The sequence below is a fragment of the Diabrotica undecimpunctata genome, chromosome 4 (genome assembly GCF_040954645.1).
Source record: "Diabrotica undecimpunctata isolate CICGRU chromosome 4, icDiaUnde3, whole genome shotgun sequence".
Lineage (NCBI taxonomy): Eukaryota > Metazoa > Arthropoda > Insecta > Coleoptera > Chrysomelidae > Diabrotica > Diabrotica undecimpunctata.
In genome coordinates this window covers 9,637,731-9,655,000 of record NC_092806.1, presented here as the reverse complement: position 1 = coordinate 9,655,000, position 17,270 = coordinate 9,637,731, and the positions used below count along the sequence as shown (strand labels likewise).

General features: G+C 34.0%; 2 protein-coding genes across 2 annotated transcripts in view; both read left to right on the top strand.

Moving 5' to 3' along the window:
* Positions 1–13,756, top strand: part of LOC140439135 (switch-associated protein 70-like) — a 29,000-nt gene extending 15,244 nt beyond the window's left edge. Inside the window, exons 2-6 of the mRNA XM_072528851.1 lie at positions 2,354–2,832; positions 4,710–5,065; positions 6,484–6,748; positions 8,322–8,470; positions 13,430–13,756. Coding sequence (XP_072384952.1) covers positions 2,354–2,832; positions 4,710–5,065; positions 6,484–6,748; positions 8,322–8,470; positions 13,430–13,683 — 1,503 coding nt within the window. The 3' untranslated portion in view covers positions 13,684–13,756. The remainder of the gene's footprint in view (positions 1–2,353; positions 2,833–4,709; positions 5,066–6,483; positions 6,749–8,321; positions 8,471–13,429) is intronic.
* Positions 13,757–14,200: 444 nt separating this feature from the next.
* The window catches only part of LOC140439130 (dynein regulatory complex subunit 2), a 50,648-nt gene continuing 47,578 nt past the window's right edge, over positions 14,201–17,270 (top strand). Inside the window, exon 1 of the mRNA XM_072528836.1 lies at positions 14,201–14,344. Within this exon, the coding sequence (XP_072384937.1) occupies positions 14,201–14,344 (144 nt within the window). The remainder of the gene's footprint in view (positions 14,345–17,270) is intronic.

Below are 17,270 nucleotides of genomic sequence, written 5' to 3'. Positions count from 1 at the left end.
TGGACTATAATCAAGATCTTGATCATCAGAAACGTCCTCGCTACTTTCTGATTCCTAAAAATATTAAGAAAACAATGTAAGTGGAAAAAAAATTTTTTAAGCTGTTAAGACTGTTAAAGACACAACTTAGTATGTTGAAAGCACTTACGTTTAAAGTAAGTTCATTCTTTTTTGCTTTTTCATTTTGTTGATTGCTTTCATATGTTTCATTAAGTTGTTCTTCAAGCAAACTCATTGAATTTAACGGCGGAATATTGTAAAAGAAATGAATCGACATTTTAAAACTATAACCATCTATGCGTTATACATAGGTATAAAATATACAATAGCAAGATAATAATAGTATATTACTTTATGAGGCGGAGAAGCATGACTTTTCTTGACGCGCGTAATAGAGGGCAAGTCAAGAAAAGTCGCTTCTTTGCCGAATAAAGTATACTATTTTTTCTTCAAACGTAGCAATTTTCAACCATAAATAGTACAATTCATACGCTATTTTTACTCGAAATTAACTGTGACAACTATCAAAGTCGTCTAGATGTTAGAAAATAAAATAATTAAGTCGTCGGTGGGAGCTTGCGTCTCCCTGGTTACAGTTGTTTGACAGTTGTTTGCAATTATTAAAGACAGCTTATTGTTGTTGCAACCGCAACCGCAAATTAAGTGCGAAAATGGAAAACCTAAACGAAATTGAGTCCGCGGCTAATGATGCAGTAGCACGTTGGAATGATTGCTGAAAGTTGTTCTCGACCATCAGTATCATCAACAATTACCAATGCGTATCAAGAGTCGGGAACATTTTTGCACGGTTTCAATTTTGAAAATGCCTCATTAACTAATTGTACTTTTAATATTACTATAAATAAAAATGATGTTTAATTGTTGTTAATGACATTTGTATTGTTGCTTTGTGACATGTTTCATATTGTTGCGATGACAACATTTTTCCCTCCGCCGTAAAGAAATGGAAAAAAAAAACTGCTGCCGGCGGAGACATCAAACTTTGACAGGATCAAGTTAGATAAGTAATGTCATCATTATTTGACGTTTGAAGAAAAAACTTATTACTTTATTATTAAACCAGTAGGTATTAAAGATTTTTTGAAAGAGTTTCTTGACTGATCCATCGCCGAGCCCATTGCAATATTGTCAGTTGCCTGAAATTGCATGTCTGTATCTTGTGGGATCATTTCCACAATAACAGCAGCATTACTACAACCAGGCAGGGTAAAAGAAGTTAATATTAATTCTTCAGTAGAATGACCTAAACCCATTTTTTATATTAATAAAATAACGCAATTTGCATACCTATTTTATTTTAGTACTTACCATTTTCGTTTCTATTTCTATCACCAACTTGTCCGGAGTCTTTAATTAAAGACAAGAGCCTTTTAGTTAGGCTTGAATACATTTTTTGCTTTACTTGCAGTAAACTCACTTAAAATAAAACACAGAAGAGCTTCACCGGTCATTACAACAACATTTTTTTAAGGTTATGTGTTTGTAAAGGACAATCTCCAATGACTTAAGAATAAAAAGGCCAAAGTCCAATGCTCATTGGATATTGGCCCTTTAGTTAAGTAGAGTGAGCAGTTCTATGTGCACATTGGCCGTTTTAATTTAAACTGATTTGGAGATAAGCCCGAAATTAAAATTACGAAATCGGCAACCATTCATACAAGAAGATTGGCCTTTTTTGTATTGACAGTTTGGAATATTATAACTTTTGTTGTGATACCAACTCAATAAAGGCAAAAATTGAGTTTGGCACTTTTAATAATAAGGTCCAGAACTATTTTCTCTGAAAATATATGTTTATTTATTTTACCATATACTATGATATTGTTACACTTCTGTCTAGTTATTTTTATTGAAAACATTCTAGATTTTTAATATTTATTTTTTTTGTGAAGGGAGTTTTTCTCTATGGAATAAATCTAGCAGAATTATCGTAATACTGCTGCTTCTTTTATAGTTATTTACCTCGAATAGCTGGTCTATCAGTATTTCTTCAGTTTTTATCGTTCTGTTGTTCTTCCAAGTTGTCTATTCTACTAATAATTTGACTTACCACTAACGTAAAATTTTCGTGAATTTAAAATAAACTATTTCTACCTTTACTTTTCTACGCCTCTCTTTCTCCTCTTCTTCTTCTTGCTACGTTTCTCTCCTTCTTCTTCGTTATGGTTTTCTTTTCTTGCTTACGTTTCTCCTTTTTCTCTTTCATTTTTAAAAACCATGAAGGAGGACCAATCTGCCAAAACGGCTATAGTGAAAATAAATTGTAATAAGTGTAACCTAGAAAACAAAAGTTTTTAGTGTTTTATTCTTACATAACTTTATATATTTTCAGGTGCTGACGGCCAATATTGGAACACTATTAGATCTTTACGGAGTAGAAAGAGGCCTTGAACACTTCCGCAGTACTTCAGTATTAAATTTTGACCAGTTTAAGTATTATTTACAAAAAGAAGTTTTCTCTTCTCTACCGAAAACATTACAGCACCACGAATTGAGGTTATTCGAAAGTAAAATCGCCGAAGTATGTTGGCTGATCTGCAGAACGAGGTATTTACCAAGAGACAACAGAATCTTTTCCGACGATTCGATGTTCCAAATTTTTCGAATTTTTTGCGTCTTGGCCGAATTAGTAGTCGATCAGTTCAACGAAAATGTTTATCAAGTTTTACTACATCCTTCCGAAGTTTGTAATATTGCTCAAAGTATTGCGTCGTCGTTGGGTTGCTACTTTGACGAAGAGGATTTTGCCAGTCTCAGTATTTCGATGGGAAACTTTCGATTTGCACCGTTTATTGCAGTTCTAGAATCCAGGTTTGTTTTGTCTTTGTACACAATATAATCACATTTATATTCTTATTTTACCAATTATTTAACTAGTATATTAGGTATGTATATTTTTGAAGATATAGCTATCAAATTTACTGCCATTTATTTAGTCTGTTTTGTTAAATCACCTTGGATGCATACTCACAAGAATTCAGTCTTTCACAGACAACAAATTGACGAATTTTGCATCGTAACTTGGGTCTGCACTTTTACAAAATTCACCTGAAAGAGCTGAAGATCTGTGAAGGAATGGGTTCTGGAGCAGTTGGAAACTGACCTTAATTTGCATCGAACAATCATCTTCATCGATGGGGCCCACTTCTGGATGAATTAGTATGTCAACAAAAATAATTGTCGAATTTGGGACCATACCAATCGGGATGAGATCCAAGAACCTCCGATGCATCCCGACAAAGTCACTGATTGGTGTGGATTCGGTCATCGGTCCATATTTATTTGAGAAAGACATTGGCCAGGCGTCATCATCAACGAGGAGTGCTACAGGTCGATGATTTTATCAACTTCTTTTTGCCTAAATTGGATAATATTGTACGAGCGAGTTGAGGGAATGCCCATTTCACGTGGAGGTGATATGAATTAGCCATCGGGATCGCGCGATTTGACTCCATTAGACTCTAAAGAAAGCGATAAACCTTAAATGGAAATTTGTAGGCCATACCATTCGGTAAAATTATGATACAGAAAAAGCAGATGGAATTGCGATTATGCAAGAGAGGAAGAAAAGGATTTTAAATGTGACGGAGTGACAATTTTTACAAAAATACTGGAATAAGATGCAACCAACAGCAGATAATAAATCATCAAACAGCCACATCACAATCGACTCATCACACGGTGTGCTACGACTACTGCGATCCTCAACCGTGAGTAAAAGGACAGCAAGAGTTCTAGCTATTTCCCCATGTTAAATCCCATAAGAAATTGCTAAGGTCAATTCTGGTCATTTTTGCCTCGTTTTGTGTTGTGGGTAGAACGACTCTTCGGATCGTGGCGTATGAGCGCTCGAAGAGAGGGAAACGAATATGGTAAGACAAAAAACAAACGCAAAGACATTGCCAAAACGGCATTACAGCATATCTCCGTTATTATTGGTCCGATCGTTGCATACGAGGTCTCGTTGGAAAGAGGAGGACTTACTTAAGGAATATGTTAACACAAAACGCAAACACAAAGATACTGCCAGAACGGCATTATCGCGTATCTTCGCTGTTATTGGTCTGATTTTAATGAATTAAACAACGTTAAATGAAAGAGGAGGGGTAGCGAATATGTTGAGACAAAAACAAATACACATAGAAACTGCCAAAGGATACCATTGTGTCCAAGGGATGCATGGTATACAGATAAAAGTGTTGTCTAAACGATGTAGCAAAGAGCTCATGAAATTTGAGGGATTACAGCTTTGGAACGGTGTTAGTTCACTGACAGTATCTGATAATATTTCGCCTCAGCTCATGGGAACAAAATTGACACGAGATAAAAAGAGACGGTTCATCAGACATGAATGATTTTTCTGAATCCATAAAGAAAATGTAGAAAGAATGAACGCAGAGGCGACTACATTCGCGGATTCAGTATCTATCCTAGATGACCTCACATTAATGACCTTAATCAGGGTCTTCCAAGAGCCATAGATACTGGAGCTAAATAAAATGAAGCATCGAGAGTTGAAGGAGAGCTGATATATAACAGATCTACCGAAGACCCAAGGACTTATATAATAACCTACATAATTTTGTTTTTCATATTTTTTAGTTTTAATTGTAATTCTTCTTCTTCTTACATAACCATACTAAAATAATTGTCTTCAAGAAATTATTTAATTTAATTTGATATTGTAGATGTCTGAATGAAATAAATGATAATGTAGCTTTAGCCGAATCAGTAAACAACATTTACCAAAAAATTGTAGAAGATGTAATCAAAAAAGGTTTTCTAACTAAAAAGGGATATATATTTCCAACTATGAGAGAGTACTGGTTCGTTTTGCGACCCTCAGAACTGACGTATTACACGGGAAGGAATGAAAAAGACAGAAGAGGATCGTTAACTTTAGAACCTCGCTGTAAAGTGGAACCGAAAGCTGGGTATAAAATATTGCTACACAGTTCCGAGAGAACTTACGAACTGGGCACGACGGATCACATGAGTAGATTGCAGTGGATATCGGCATTACAATTGGCTTCGGAGCATTCAGGTAAATGTATATTCAGTTATTAACATCTTTTGCAATTGTTTGTCTAAGATAAGATATGCTTGTCATCGAGATTAATGATCTTTGAAGTTAATATTATTTTTAATAAACATATATAATATAACAGTATTTTTACAGAAACATCTTTTGTTGGAACTGAGATTTGATTTCCGAAGTATAATTTTGGACCAATATTGCATCAACGTTATAAAATGCCGCATTAAGATATTACAATTGTGTCGAAACGTGTTAAATAGTCGTTTTGATACTTCTACGTCTTAAAATTTTCGATCCCGTGCCGTTTGTAATTAGATTTTCCTTATATTTCTTAAATCATCCAGCCATCGTATAGGTCTGTTGCTTCTTTTATATCTTCTTGGTCTTCATTACAATAGTTTGCGAGTCAATTTTTCATCCTTTATACTACACGTATTTTTAAAATTTTCGGTTTACATACGCTTTCAGCCTAACACTTATTATTGGCTTTTGTATTCTTCTTTGTGTTACCTTTCATTGTCTACTAGTGAGGTTTCCTCCGGTAAGACCGGTTGTCACTCGACACTGGGGAGTAGGCAGATTGAGACCTCAGTGCCGAGAGACAGTTCTTGCAATATAGAACACGATACTGGTACGTCTCGAGTGAGGGGAGTAGGCAGATTGAGACCCCGAACTCGAACCGTATCCCTCTTGATAATGGCTCCAAAATGGGTGCCGAAACGTCGAGTTTTAAATTCTCAACGCGGTTCTTCCCGAGAACTCAGTAATTTTCATTTATCTGACCGCGGAAACTTATCCGAAAATATATATATATATATATATATATATATATATATATATATATATATATATATATATATATATATATAACGAGTTTATTACAGCTGCCGCCGTTTCTCGCAACCTAGCTTCCAACGCTTGCGATCGTTCCAGTCATCTACTTGTAGACCCCTATCTTCCATTGCACCTTTTACTTCTTGTCTCCACGATCTTCTTGGTCTTCCCTTTTCTTTCGGTTGGTGGGGATCCACTGTAACATTCTCTTTGGCCATCGTTGATCATTCATCCTTTCTACATGGCCATACCATTTCAGCCTTTTGCATTCTATAGTTTCCAGGACGTCAATGTCTATACCCATACGCTCTCTGATTTCAGTATTCCTTACTCTATCTCTTCTAGTGAGTTGGCAACATCTTCTCCAATAATTCATTTTCATTGCTTTTATTTTGGATGCGTCATTTTTATTTATTGCCCAAAGCTCTGAACCATATGTAGCAATGCTTTCTATGATACTTTTGTATATCCTAATTTTTGTGTTTCGGGTGATGTGGTTATTCCAAAGTATACTATACAGTTGACGTATTGCTGAATTTATATTAATACCACATTTATTATTATTTCTAATATTAGTTTCTATTTTGAAGGAAAGTATCAAAGTTTCCAACGTCTTCAAGCTACAAAGAGGAGACTACAAAGACAAGGAAGGGTGCAAGAAATGATAAGAGCCAAATATCAATTGCAACAGGAGAGAAACGCTAGAGAAGCGGCGGAGGGGCATGCAAAAGAACTCGAAGTCGTTATGAAGGAAGAAGCTAAAAAATTAACCGAATTGGAACAGTTAAGATCCAAGCTGGAAAAATTGTTAGAAGAAGAGACTCAAGCTAAGCGGGACGAAGAAATAGTAAGAGGGTAAGTGGTAAGATGGTATTTTAAAAAAAAATTAATAATTTAAAAGATAATTTGATGATTGGTAACGATTGTTGTAAAATACGAGTGAAAATTTAGGGAATTACTGTAAGAAAAGTGTAACACCAAATTTCTGTAACCCAAGAGAGCCAGTGTAGACAACAACTGACATTTTATCAACAAAATCAGGAAATTAATTATCACAATTATGATACAATACAATAACAAACAGGAGATAGCTGCAAGTATTAGAGACTATTATTACAGTCGTCTCCAAATCAATTGCGGCGTTGCAAGATGGTTCCAGAAATACGAAATATGCATAGAAATTAAGAATATAAAGAAATCGTAAACTGAAAGTGATACAAGGTAAATTATAAGAATTGAAAAAAGTACAGAGATAATTTAGAAAAGAGATGTAATTAATAAAACAGGAAAATACAAACCTAAAAACTAAATAAAAAGAAAGAGTATAAGAAAACAAAGCAATATAAATAGAAATGGACGAGATTAAAATAAATCTGGAAATACTTGATAAACAAATAAGGAGGAAAATGTTCCCTAACGGGCCATAAATGGACAAAGATAGACCAGAGCAATTAAAAAAAGCAATGATACAATTTCTGAAGGCCTTCTCAAAGTCGTTGTTAAATATTTTTGCTGCCAACTTAAACCCCATAGTCTTTTTTTGTATACTTTTTAAAGCTTGCTGATCACTAAATTTCCTCTTTTTTCCTCTTCCTTCCTTCCTCTTTTCTGAGGAGCCATCCCTGTAAACCATATTATGTTAACCAGTAAGTAGCAAAGCTGAAGGTATGTCAAATTTATTTCCTTTTTCCTACGATGGACCCCTAGTCCGTCACAGGTAACGACACAGGGATCCATCAAAGGCAAATAGAAAAGGCAGTAAATTTAATTCTGTTTCTTTTATTTTGACCATTTTACCCTAAAACCAAGTATAGTGTTTGAGAAAGAAACTGTAGTTATTTTATACAAAACAGAAGCAACACTTAGCTTAACGTATATTCCCAGTAAAACACTACTTACCAAAAAATTTAACGAGAACGAGAATGTTAAGGTGCTATGTTTTCTCCGTTCTGCTGCACGGCATGGAAGCCTGGACACTGAAAAAGATAAACATCAAAAACATTCGAGGCATTCGAGATGTGGTGTTACAGGAAAATGTGGAAAATACCATGGACAGAAAGAGTAACAAATCAAGATGTTCTGCTGAAGATGGGGAAGGAATGCGAAGTCATAAAAACCATACAAACGAAAAAACTGGAATACCTGGGCCACATACTTCAGAATTCTTAGCGTAACTTGGCTTTCAGAGACAATAAATATTTTGGCCTACTGAATACGTTTCTCAGTTACTACTAATCCATATTCGTAATCAGTCATGTGTTTCAAAGCTCATGGAAGAAATCAGTGGAGTAATTCAGTCGAAACCTATGTTCAGAAGTGCGTGAATGTACACGAATTTACGTTCGTAAAAATTTTTTTCCTCCTTTTGATATTGTACAAAATTTAAATAAAATTTTACACATTATCAATTTAATCATATTTGTTTCAGATTACAAGCGCGAGTGTTGGCGGAAGAATGGGAAAAGCGCGAAGAACTCGAAAGATTGCAAGCGGAACAAAAATTATTACTAGAAGAAGAACGGCAAAAAAGAAAGGAGTATGAAGACCTTCAGAAGGAAAAGGAATATCAACTGAAGAGTATGTGTTTTATCAGTATTGGTTTTTTAAATGAGCTTTTTGCACTTTATTATAATTACTAATATTTTTTATCATACATTGTAATAAAAAAATATCTCATATATTTAATGATATAAATAAATACGGTCATATATTATAAAATCAAATATTATAACGGGAATCAAAATCAAACTTTTTATACGCATGAACAAGGCTTCTACTTCCGTCGAGTTAGCTGTTTCGAATGTTCTCCTTATTCGTCTTTATCGTCGTTGGTGTCTTCATCTGTAATCTATCTAAGATGCCCTTAAAGGGTGCTATCAGCTGGGCTAGCTCAAGCTTGATTTTATAGAGGTTTGAGTGCTCTATTCTTCATGTTTTCTGGTTTTGGCTGCACCAGCTGCATCGAATATAGAGCTACTAAATTTATCCCATTACCAACTGTGATGTTTTCAATACGTGTCAAAGTTTTCACTGCTTTATTGACGGTTTTTTCAATAATGATAATATCATCTACATATACCATTATCTGTAACAGAAAGACGTTTTAGATTTAATTTCAATGCTGGGCTCCTGCGTAAGTCGCTCTAAGGAGACTTAATAAGGTCGAAATACGTATAATCCGATGGCAGGAGTCCTGGATTAAAATTAAATCTTAAACATCTTTCTGCTTTATTTATTTACTTATGTTCGTGAGTAAAAGAAACTTAGTTGCGAAGGATATTTGCCGTGGTGAGTCGACAAGTCATGAAATGCATATTGTAGATTCCACTTGTCGGCTAATTCATCAATCTGTCTGCTTTGTATATTTGTAAAAAACTCAGTAGACTATGATCATTATCTGCAGATTTCAAGTGTATATTGTACTATTTCAGTTTATTTGTGAGTTTCCCATATCATTTTTCGGCGCATAATATAAATCTAATCGTCCTTTTTCGTCTAATAGGTCGCCAAAATAAGTCTATAAGCTTTTAGGTTTTTTTCTCATAACCTTTTTTTTAAGTAACAGTTTAAGGCCCTACGCCCAACCGCAAATTTGAGGACCAGGTGTTTCACCTTCATCCTTTCCATCAAGGCTAGGATTTGCCAGTAACATTTACGGGCATAGACTTTAGCATTAGTTACAGTATTAGCCATTAGCCATTTCCTATCCTCCCTTTTTATTCAGACTTGGCACAATCAATGGAGGAATTTAATATTCTTTCTCTCCAATGGCGCTATAGGCAAAGTTTTGCTCTGGCCTCTCCCATTATCTGCTTCCAAGCTTCCTTAGCATCGGTTCTCACTGCGTCTGTACACTCCTTTTTTGATCTTCCTACTGACAGATGTCCTACCATAGTTCCAATAAGCGTTCTACTAGGTATTCTATTAATATGTAACATTATATTTAATATAATATGTAATAGAGCGGTGGAATGCTATTTCCCTATCTCAGAAAGAGTAATGGTACTGAAATTGGTGACATTTCATGCCAAACTGAATTTCATACATGATTATGCTCCTACGGCGACTGCCGACGAAGAAGAAGTGGAATTATTTTACCGAGATATCGAAGAGGCACTGAGAATAACGAAAATAAGAGAAATCACGATAGTCCTAGGTGATCTCAATGCAAAGATTGGAAAGGGACAAAGCGGAAAGTGTATAAGAAACTATGGTCTGGGAAATCGAAACTAGAGAGGAGACCGTCTGTTACAATTCTGTCAAGAGCAGAACTTGATTATTACAAAGACATTTTTTAAGTTACCAAACAGACGAATGTATATATGGCGATCGCCCGCAGATACATCGAAGAAAGTAGTCAGGAACCAGATAGACTACATTATGATCAATGAAAGATACCGTAGTGCTGTTAAAGCCGTAAAAGCATATCCTGGATCAGACGTGGCCCCAGATCACAATCCCCTTATCGCCAAGATTACACTCACCCTTAGGAATATTAAAAGACATCAACGAATCCCTACAATAGTCACAAGAAAACTTAAAGAACCTAACGTAAAAGAATGCCTCCAATATGAACTGCATGTGAACTGCAGCAAATTTAACACAAACACCAATGATATTGACGAGTACTGGGATCGACTAAAACATTGTCTACTGGAACCCTGTAAAGAAATACTAAACACTTCCGCAAGGAGAAAAGAAGAATGGATGAATGACGGGAAAAAAAGACAACAATAAATACAGAGAGATAAACCACGAGATCAGGGAGATGATAAAGCAGGCAAAAGAAAAATACTTTGAAAAGAAATGCAAAGAGATCTAAGACCTTCAAAATAAATATGATCTGTTTAACCTACACAAGAAAGTTAAAGAACTGGCAGGACTAAGAAAACAAAATCCAACTGGTATACTATTGGATAGACATGGGACTACTATAACATAGATGGACGAGAAAGTACAAGGATGGTCAGAATATATCGACGAACTGTTCGATGATGAAAGAGGAGATCTGGAGCACATAGAACTTATGTCAGAAGAAATAGGTCCATATATATTTCAAAAGAAGAAATATTACACGCATTAAAAACAATGAAGAGTGGGAAAAGCCCTGGACCTGACATGCTTCCTATAGAAATCCTAAAAATTCTAGATGAGAAGCACATTGATGTTTTAGTGACACTCTTGAACCAAATTTTTAGTTCAGGCGTATTACCCTAAGAGTGGTTAACGTCGATTTTTATTTGTATCCCCAACAAGAAAAACGCAAGAGAATGCAGCGATTACCGCACCATTATCTCAATATCTCATACATACCATCATACAACCATCCATAACCGAATATATCACAAACTGGACATAGACGTTAATGATACATAATTTGGTTTTCACAAAGGCCTAGGAACGCGTGAAGCTCTTTTTTCACTTAATATACTGATATAAAGATGCCTGGACGTCAATCAAGTTATATACGCATGTTTTATTGACTATAATAAAGCTATTAGATTAACTACAACGACCTCAGGGTCATATCAAATTTATACTATAAACAGCGAGCAAAAGTACGTGTTAATAGGCATCTGCTAGAAGAAATTACAATTAGACGTGGAGTGAGACAGGGATGCCTATTGTCGTCAATTCTTTTTAATGCCTACTCCGAAGAGATACTGAAAAAAGCTCTTGAGAATGAAACAGCTTTAATTTTAATAAAGGTGAATGGAGTTCCCATTAACAACATTAAATATTCGCTCGACACTGTGATCTTGGCCGAAAATATTGAAGATCTTCAGAGACTGGTGACCAGAATAGCGGAGTATGGAAAAGAGTACGCTCTAACAATGAACGTCAAGAAGACGAAATTTATGAGAATATCGAAAACTCAAAGAAATAACGAGCATCTTCTAACAAACGAAATCAACATCGAACAAGTGGACAAATATGTATATTTGGGAACACTGATTAACTCCACAAATGATTACATTCAGAAGATCAAAATGAGAATAGAAAAGGCTAGAGCAAATTTCAACAAAATGAGAAGAGTGCTATGTACAAGGGATTTAAAATTGGAACTAAGAGTTAGGTTGGCGAGGTGCTATGTTTTTTCGACTTTGTTTTATGTAATGGAATCTTGGATCTTAAATACGACATCAATAATAAAACTGGAATTATTCGAGCTGTGGGTGTATAGAAGAATTCTGAAAATATCGTGGACAGAAAACGTCACAAAGAAAGAGGTTCTGAGAAGAATGAATAAAGAAATAGAAATTTTAAATACAATTAAAACAAGAAAATTGGAATATCTCGGACATATTACACGTGGAGAGAAATACACCTTGCTCCAACTGATTATGCATGGAAAGATCCAAGGAAAGAGAAGCATAGAGAGGTGTAGAATGTCATGACTGCGCAACCTGAGAGAGTGGTATGGATGTACATCAGAACAGAAATGAACTTTTCAGAGCAGCCGTCTCAAAAGTCCGAATAGCTATGATGATTGCCGATATCCGCCGCGGAGATGGCACTTGAAGAAGAAGAAGAGGTTTTCTATTATTATTCATTCTTATAAGGTGACCTGCTTTAGCTAATGTTTGTTTTACGTGAAATAGCTGGTCAAATCTGAATAGCCGAACAATATTAATTTGTTTTAATTTTTCCTCGGGTCATTGATATAAAAACTGGGTTTACGCAAAAATCGTGGTTTTTTGTTTATATAAACTTATAAATATACATTCGTATATCCCGGTGATATATTTAAACAGAAACTTGGAATTTGGATAAACACATTGCGAAATTGTTGATTATACAAACATCAATTATATTTTTAGAAAATACGAGGTTTGTGCATATTATAATAATATTCCCAACTCCTTTATTCAACATCATTATCCATTTTTCTCTTACTAGATTACTTATTTTCTCCCCGTTCTCTCTTTTTCTCTTGAAAGTGATACATTCAGAATATGACATATCCTCCTTATGTAAATTTCACTTGTTTCTTTTTTTCACACATAGCATAGGTATTGTTTATGGTTATTCTCAATTTATATTTTCTAGACGTGGTCTCCAGTTATCCATTTTTGTATTCTATTTGTTATTTCTCTGGATTGAAATATGCCACATTCGTTTTTTGACTATTTGTGTCATGTTTCTTCATTCTAGCATCATTTATTTTATTGCTCCTTGTGTCATTCCGAGTCTTAATCATATTTTCTTTGCTAGTTCCAAGATTGACTTCATTAGCAGCTTCATGTGTTAGGAAAAATTTGAGTTTGCTGATAAAAAGCTAGCATTTGTTTATTGATACATAAATAAGTCCTTCAAAAGCAATATGTTTTCTTCTTCTATCTATGTATTTTATGTTATAATTTGAGATATCATCATCAGAGGCATTCACTCGCTAACAAGTATAAATATCGTCTCTGATACAGTTATTAACAATAGTTTGCTTTTCCAAATTGGTTTATGTATTTAAAACTAATTTCATTTTCGCATGTGCAGCAGTAAACTTCTTGTTTATTTATACTAAAATTATTTTTTTAGGTGCAGAGCAACGCTTGGCACAACTCGAGAAGGAACGTTTGCATTTAGACAACCAATTAAGAATCGCTAATGAGAAAATGAAAGTTGCAGAAGACCGAAAGGAAATACTGGAGTCAAAGCTATTCCAGGTAACTCCGGTCGTAAGAGAAGGGGATCGGATCAGAAGAGTACAATCTTTTATGCCGAGCACTAAGGAGAAACCAGTAATATTCGAAGTTAGAGCTGCAACTTTAAAGAGACCGTTTCATTCGTAATTACATGTATTATATATTTATTTTATTTATATTTTTAATCGATATTTTTTTACTAATAAAATTTTTAAGTACATATTTAACTTTTTTGTCTATTTGTCTATTAAGTTAAAAATGCAACGATTAGAATTAAAAACAGAAGTAAACCAGAATGAAAAGAAGTAACATTAAAAAAAAGCAACGGAATGGAACTTTTAGTTGTTATATTTGTAGGAATATGAACCTGAACTGAAGAATAATTTTATTTTATTCAATTTATCTTCACACTTGCTGGATCTACTTAAAATTATTGTACTATAAAAGGTTTTCTTTCATAATGAACTGTCAATGAACAATAAAACTATCGAATAAACTTATCAACTATCTGCCAATTCAGTTCAATATCAACGAAATGTGACTTGACTTGGTAACCATTGTTAGATCGATACGTTTCGTGCTCTTAGCAACTTCAAAATCAAGTATCTATAAGTGAAGCTTAAATTTTTTTATTATAAAAGACGTTACATATTATTTATAAAACATGGGAGGTAAGAAAAAGAAATCTGTGGCTAATAAATTAGCTAAAATGTCAGATGAAGAACGGGCAAGGTACATGCAGCATCGGGCTGAAATGGAAGAGGAAGCGAAGAGAAGAAAGGAACAGTTAATTGCAACGTTTATGAAGGTACGATTATTAATGTATCGTAGTTTTTAATAGTAATAATGAAAACATCAGAATATATATCTGGACCTGAGTATTAAAAGGCCCAAATTCCATTTTTATTGTTTTGAGTAATAAACAATTCAATTTTCAGGAAAAGTGTCAATTTTAAACTGAGTTAAAATAGATTTTTGATCACTAATAACGAAATTTCAAGTAAAATAAAAGTAGTATATTTATTTTTAACAAATGTTTAGTAAGTTTGAATTTTGAAGAAGTTTGACCCTTTAAAAATTAAGAAATAATAATTTTTCTTGGAGATTGGCTCTGGAAAAATATGTATTTTGAAAAATAAGATAGCTTCCTGTAAAAAACAAAATATTTGTAGTTTTATTTTATTTCTTCCTCTAAAGCAGGATAGTCATTGGCATTAAATGTTGATGAACGTTTTAACTCTTTAACTCGTTTTGTTATGATCACTAATGTACGGCAACAACTACATTAAATCATCATATTTTCGGTTGGCTATTGATATTTGTTCAAGATTTAAAGGTTTTACCTGCTCAGAAATTGTAAGACTATCTCGATTTTGCATGGATACCCTTCTGAGATCCACTTTTTAAAAATTACCATCATTAAAGTCAGTTTTGCACAAAAATTGATGGAAGATTTTTTTGAAACTTTATTTGTTTGATTTGCATCCACGGTACCAAATTACTTTCTCCATTTTTTTTCTTCTTGGCCAACCTCAAATAAGCAAAGTTTGTTTTTTATGTTGTAACGAAATTACTTTGCCTACCACATGGGGTATTATTATAAGGGGTAGAAAATTGGGGACTGAAATTATGGAGGTCGAGATAGGGCAAGCAAAATAATTGAAACGTATGCGAACGGCACTCAGGGTTTGTTAGGAGAGCTGGGGTCGTGGATAAGTAAATGGCAAGGAGTCGGATTGGGGCATCTACAAAAAATGAAACGAAGGGGTACTAATGTGAATCTCTTGGAACAAACCAAACAAAAGGAAACAGGAAATACCTATAGCAATTTAAAAAGGACGCCGCTTCGAGGTGCCAAATTATAACTATTACAACAGCTAGTTCTAACTATTGAAATCATTAATAAACATAAAAAATATATCTTTTCAAATGAAACTAAAAAAAAAGGGTTAGAGAGTTAGTCAAGATAAACAAACAAAATGGTTTACAAAAAATTAAACATTTATTGTGTCACACCACAAACAGTTTCAAAAAAGAGATAATACATAATACAATATACAAATAACAAAGAAAAACCTACATGTGCTCTATTCATTTACAAACTCGGGAGATGCTACAAAAACTTACAGATGTTACTGGACTATAAACTGTGGCAAATAAAAAATTGTCTTTTTCAATAATGAAAGCAATTATTATTGAAAAAAAAATGTCTATCTTGACTGTAAAATTTAACACAAAAAGTTACCTTAAATTTCACTAAATTTCACTCTGCATGTCTGGGGTCGGGAACTGAAGTCATGCTGGAATTATACTGGGGGCAGATCCGGGATGACGACCGGGGATAAGAAGATGGGGGAATCCAGCACCGGCTGGAACACAAACCTTGAAAATTCGTCTCCTTCAAAGACTGGAACAGGCACAGCCCAATGGCAACATGAGGCCATCTTCAAAAACTGTTGTAAAACTGCTAAATACCAAGCATCCAACTGCTACTATCACTTTATACTACATTTCCATGACAAGAAAAAAGGAAAACGAAAAGATTACGAATTTTTATCTTTTAAATTCATTCGCACAATCTTGGTATAAACAAAACGTATAAACTGGAATATTTATTTGAAACGCAGAATATTCCAAAAGCGGTTTCAATCAAAGAAAATAATACCCAAGAAATATAAACAACTCTAAAAATGGTTTATTGTACTCGGCGACGCTAAGATGAATTGGAAGAATTCGGTGTTTTAATTTGTACGAAAGGAAACAGAAATTGATATTTTAACAAATACGAGGGGATTTCAATACATATACAAAGAATTAAAAAATGCTACAATGTAAACTGCTTTAATAAAATGTGTGCAGTCATGTGGCACCTCGATTTCCATGGCAGTTTTTTTAGCTTTTTCAATGGATGTATGTATCGTATCGGCCTCCACATACGTGTGCCCTAGCTTCATAAAGTAGTGGTTTATCTCAAATAATGAGTTTGTGTCTGGTAGCTCCTTTAAAATCCTGCAGAACATTGTAGCAACATAAATGTTTCTATTCTGCCCAGAATATGAATCGCTGTAGAAATTAAAAGTTTTTATGTCTTTTGAAGAAATATCTAAAACAAACTTTCTTAAACAAAATGCTATTTCTTGACCTCCATGCTAGAGTTTCGTTCCATAAAAAACAAATCCCTTCATTGCCAATATGATCTGTTTTATAAAGAGTTAGATTGTAGACCCACAGTTGCCTTTTGTAAAAGGATACACCATTTCTCAAGAAGGGGATCAGCAAACATTTATCAAAATCAAATGAAACAGTCACATAACTTGGATTTAATTTACTTCTTTCTTTCTTTATCTTTCTTCTTATTTTCACAGCAACTTTGAGTCATTTCCAAATGGTTATTTAAATCTTGCTCTATTGTAATCTTTTCGTGTACCTCAAGGTTTGTTTTATTATGATATGACTTAGGAGAAGATTTAATCGATTACACTTCGCACATGTATCATTTGCAGGATGATAAAAAGCAAAAATATATTCTTCATTAAATATTTCTCTGTACTGAAATTTTTTGAGCGAAGCAACTTTCATTTCTTTGCAGTTTTCAGTATAAAGTTTATACATACTTGAAATATTCAATTCGGGGCTAAGATAATGCCTAGAAGATTTTTCACGGGAATAGTGGCTGTATATGCTGGAAAACTTTTAATGTGATAGCGAACAATATCTTTCAACTGTTCAGCAAT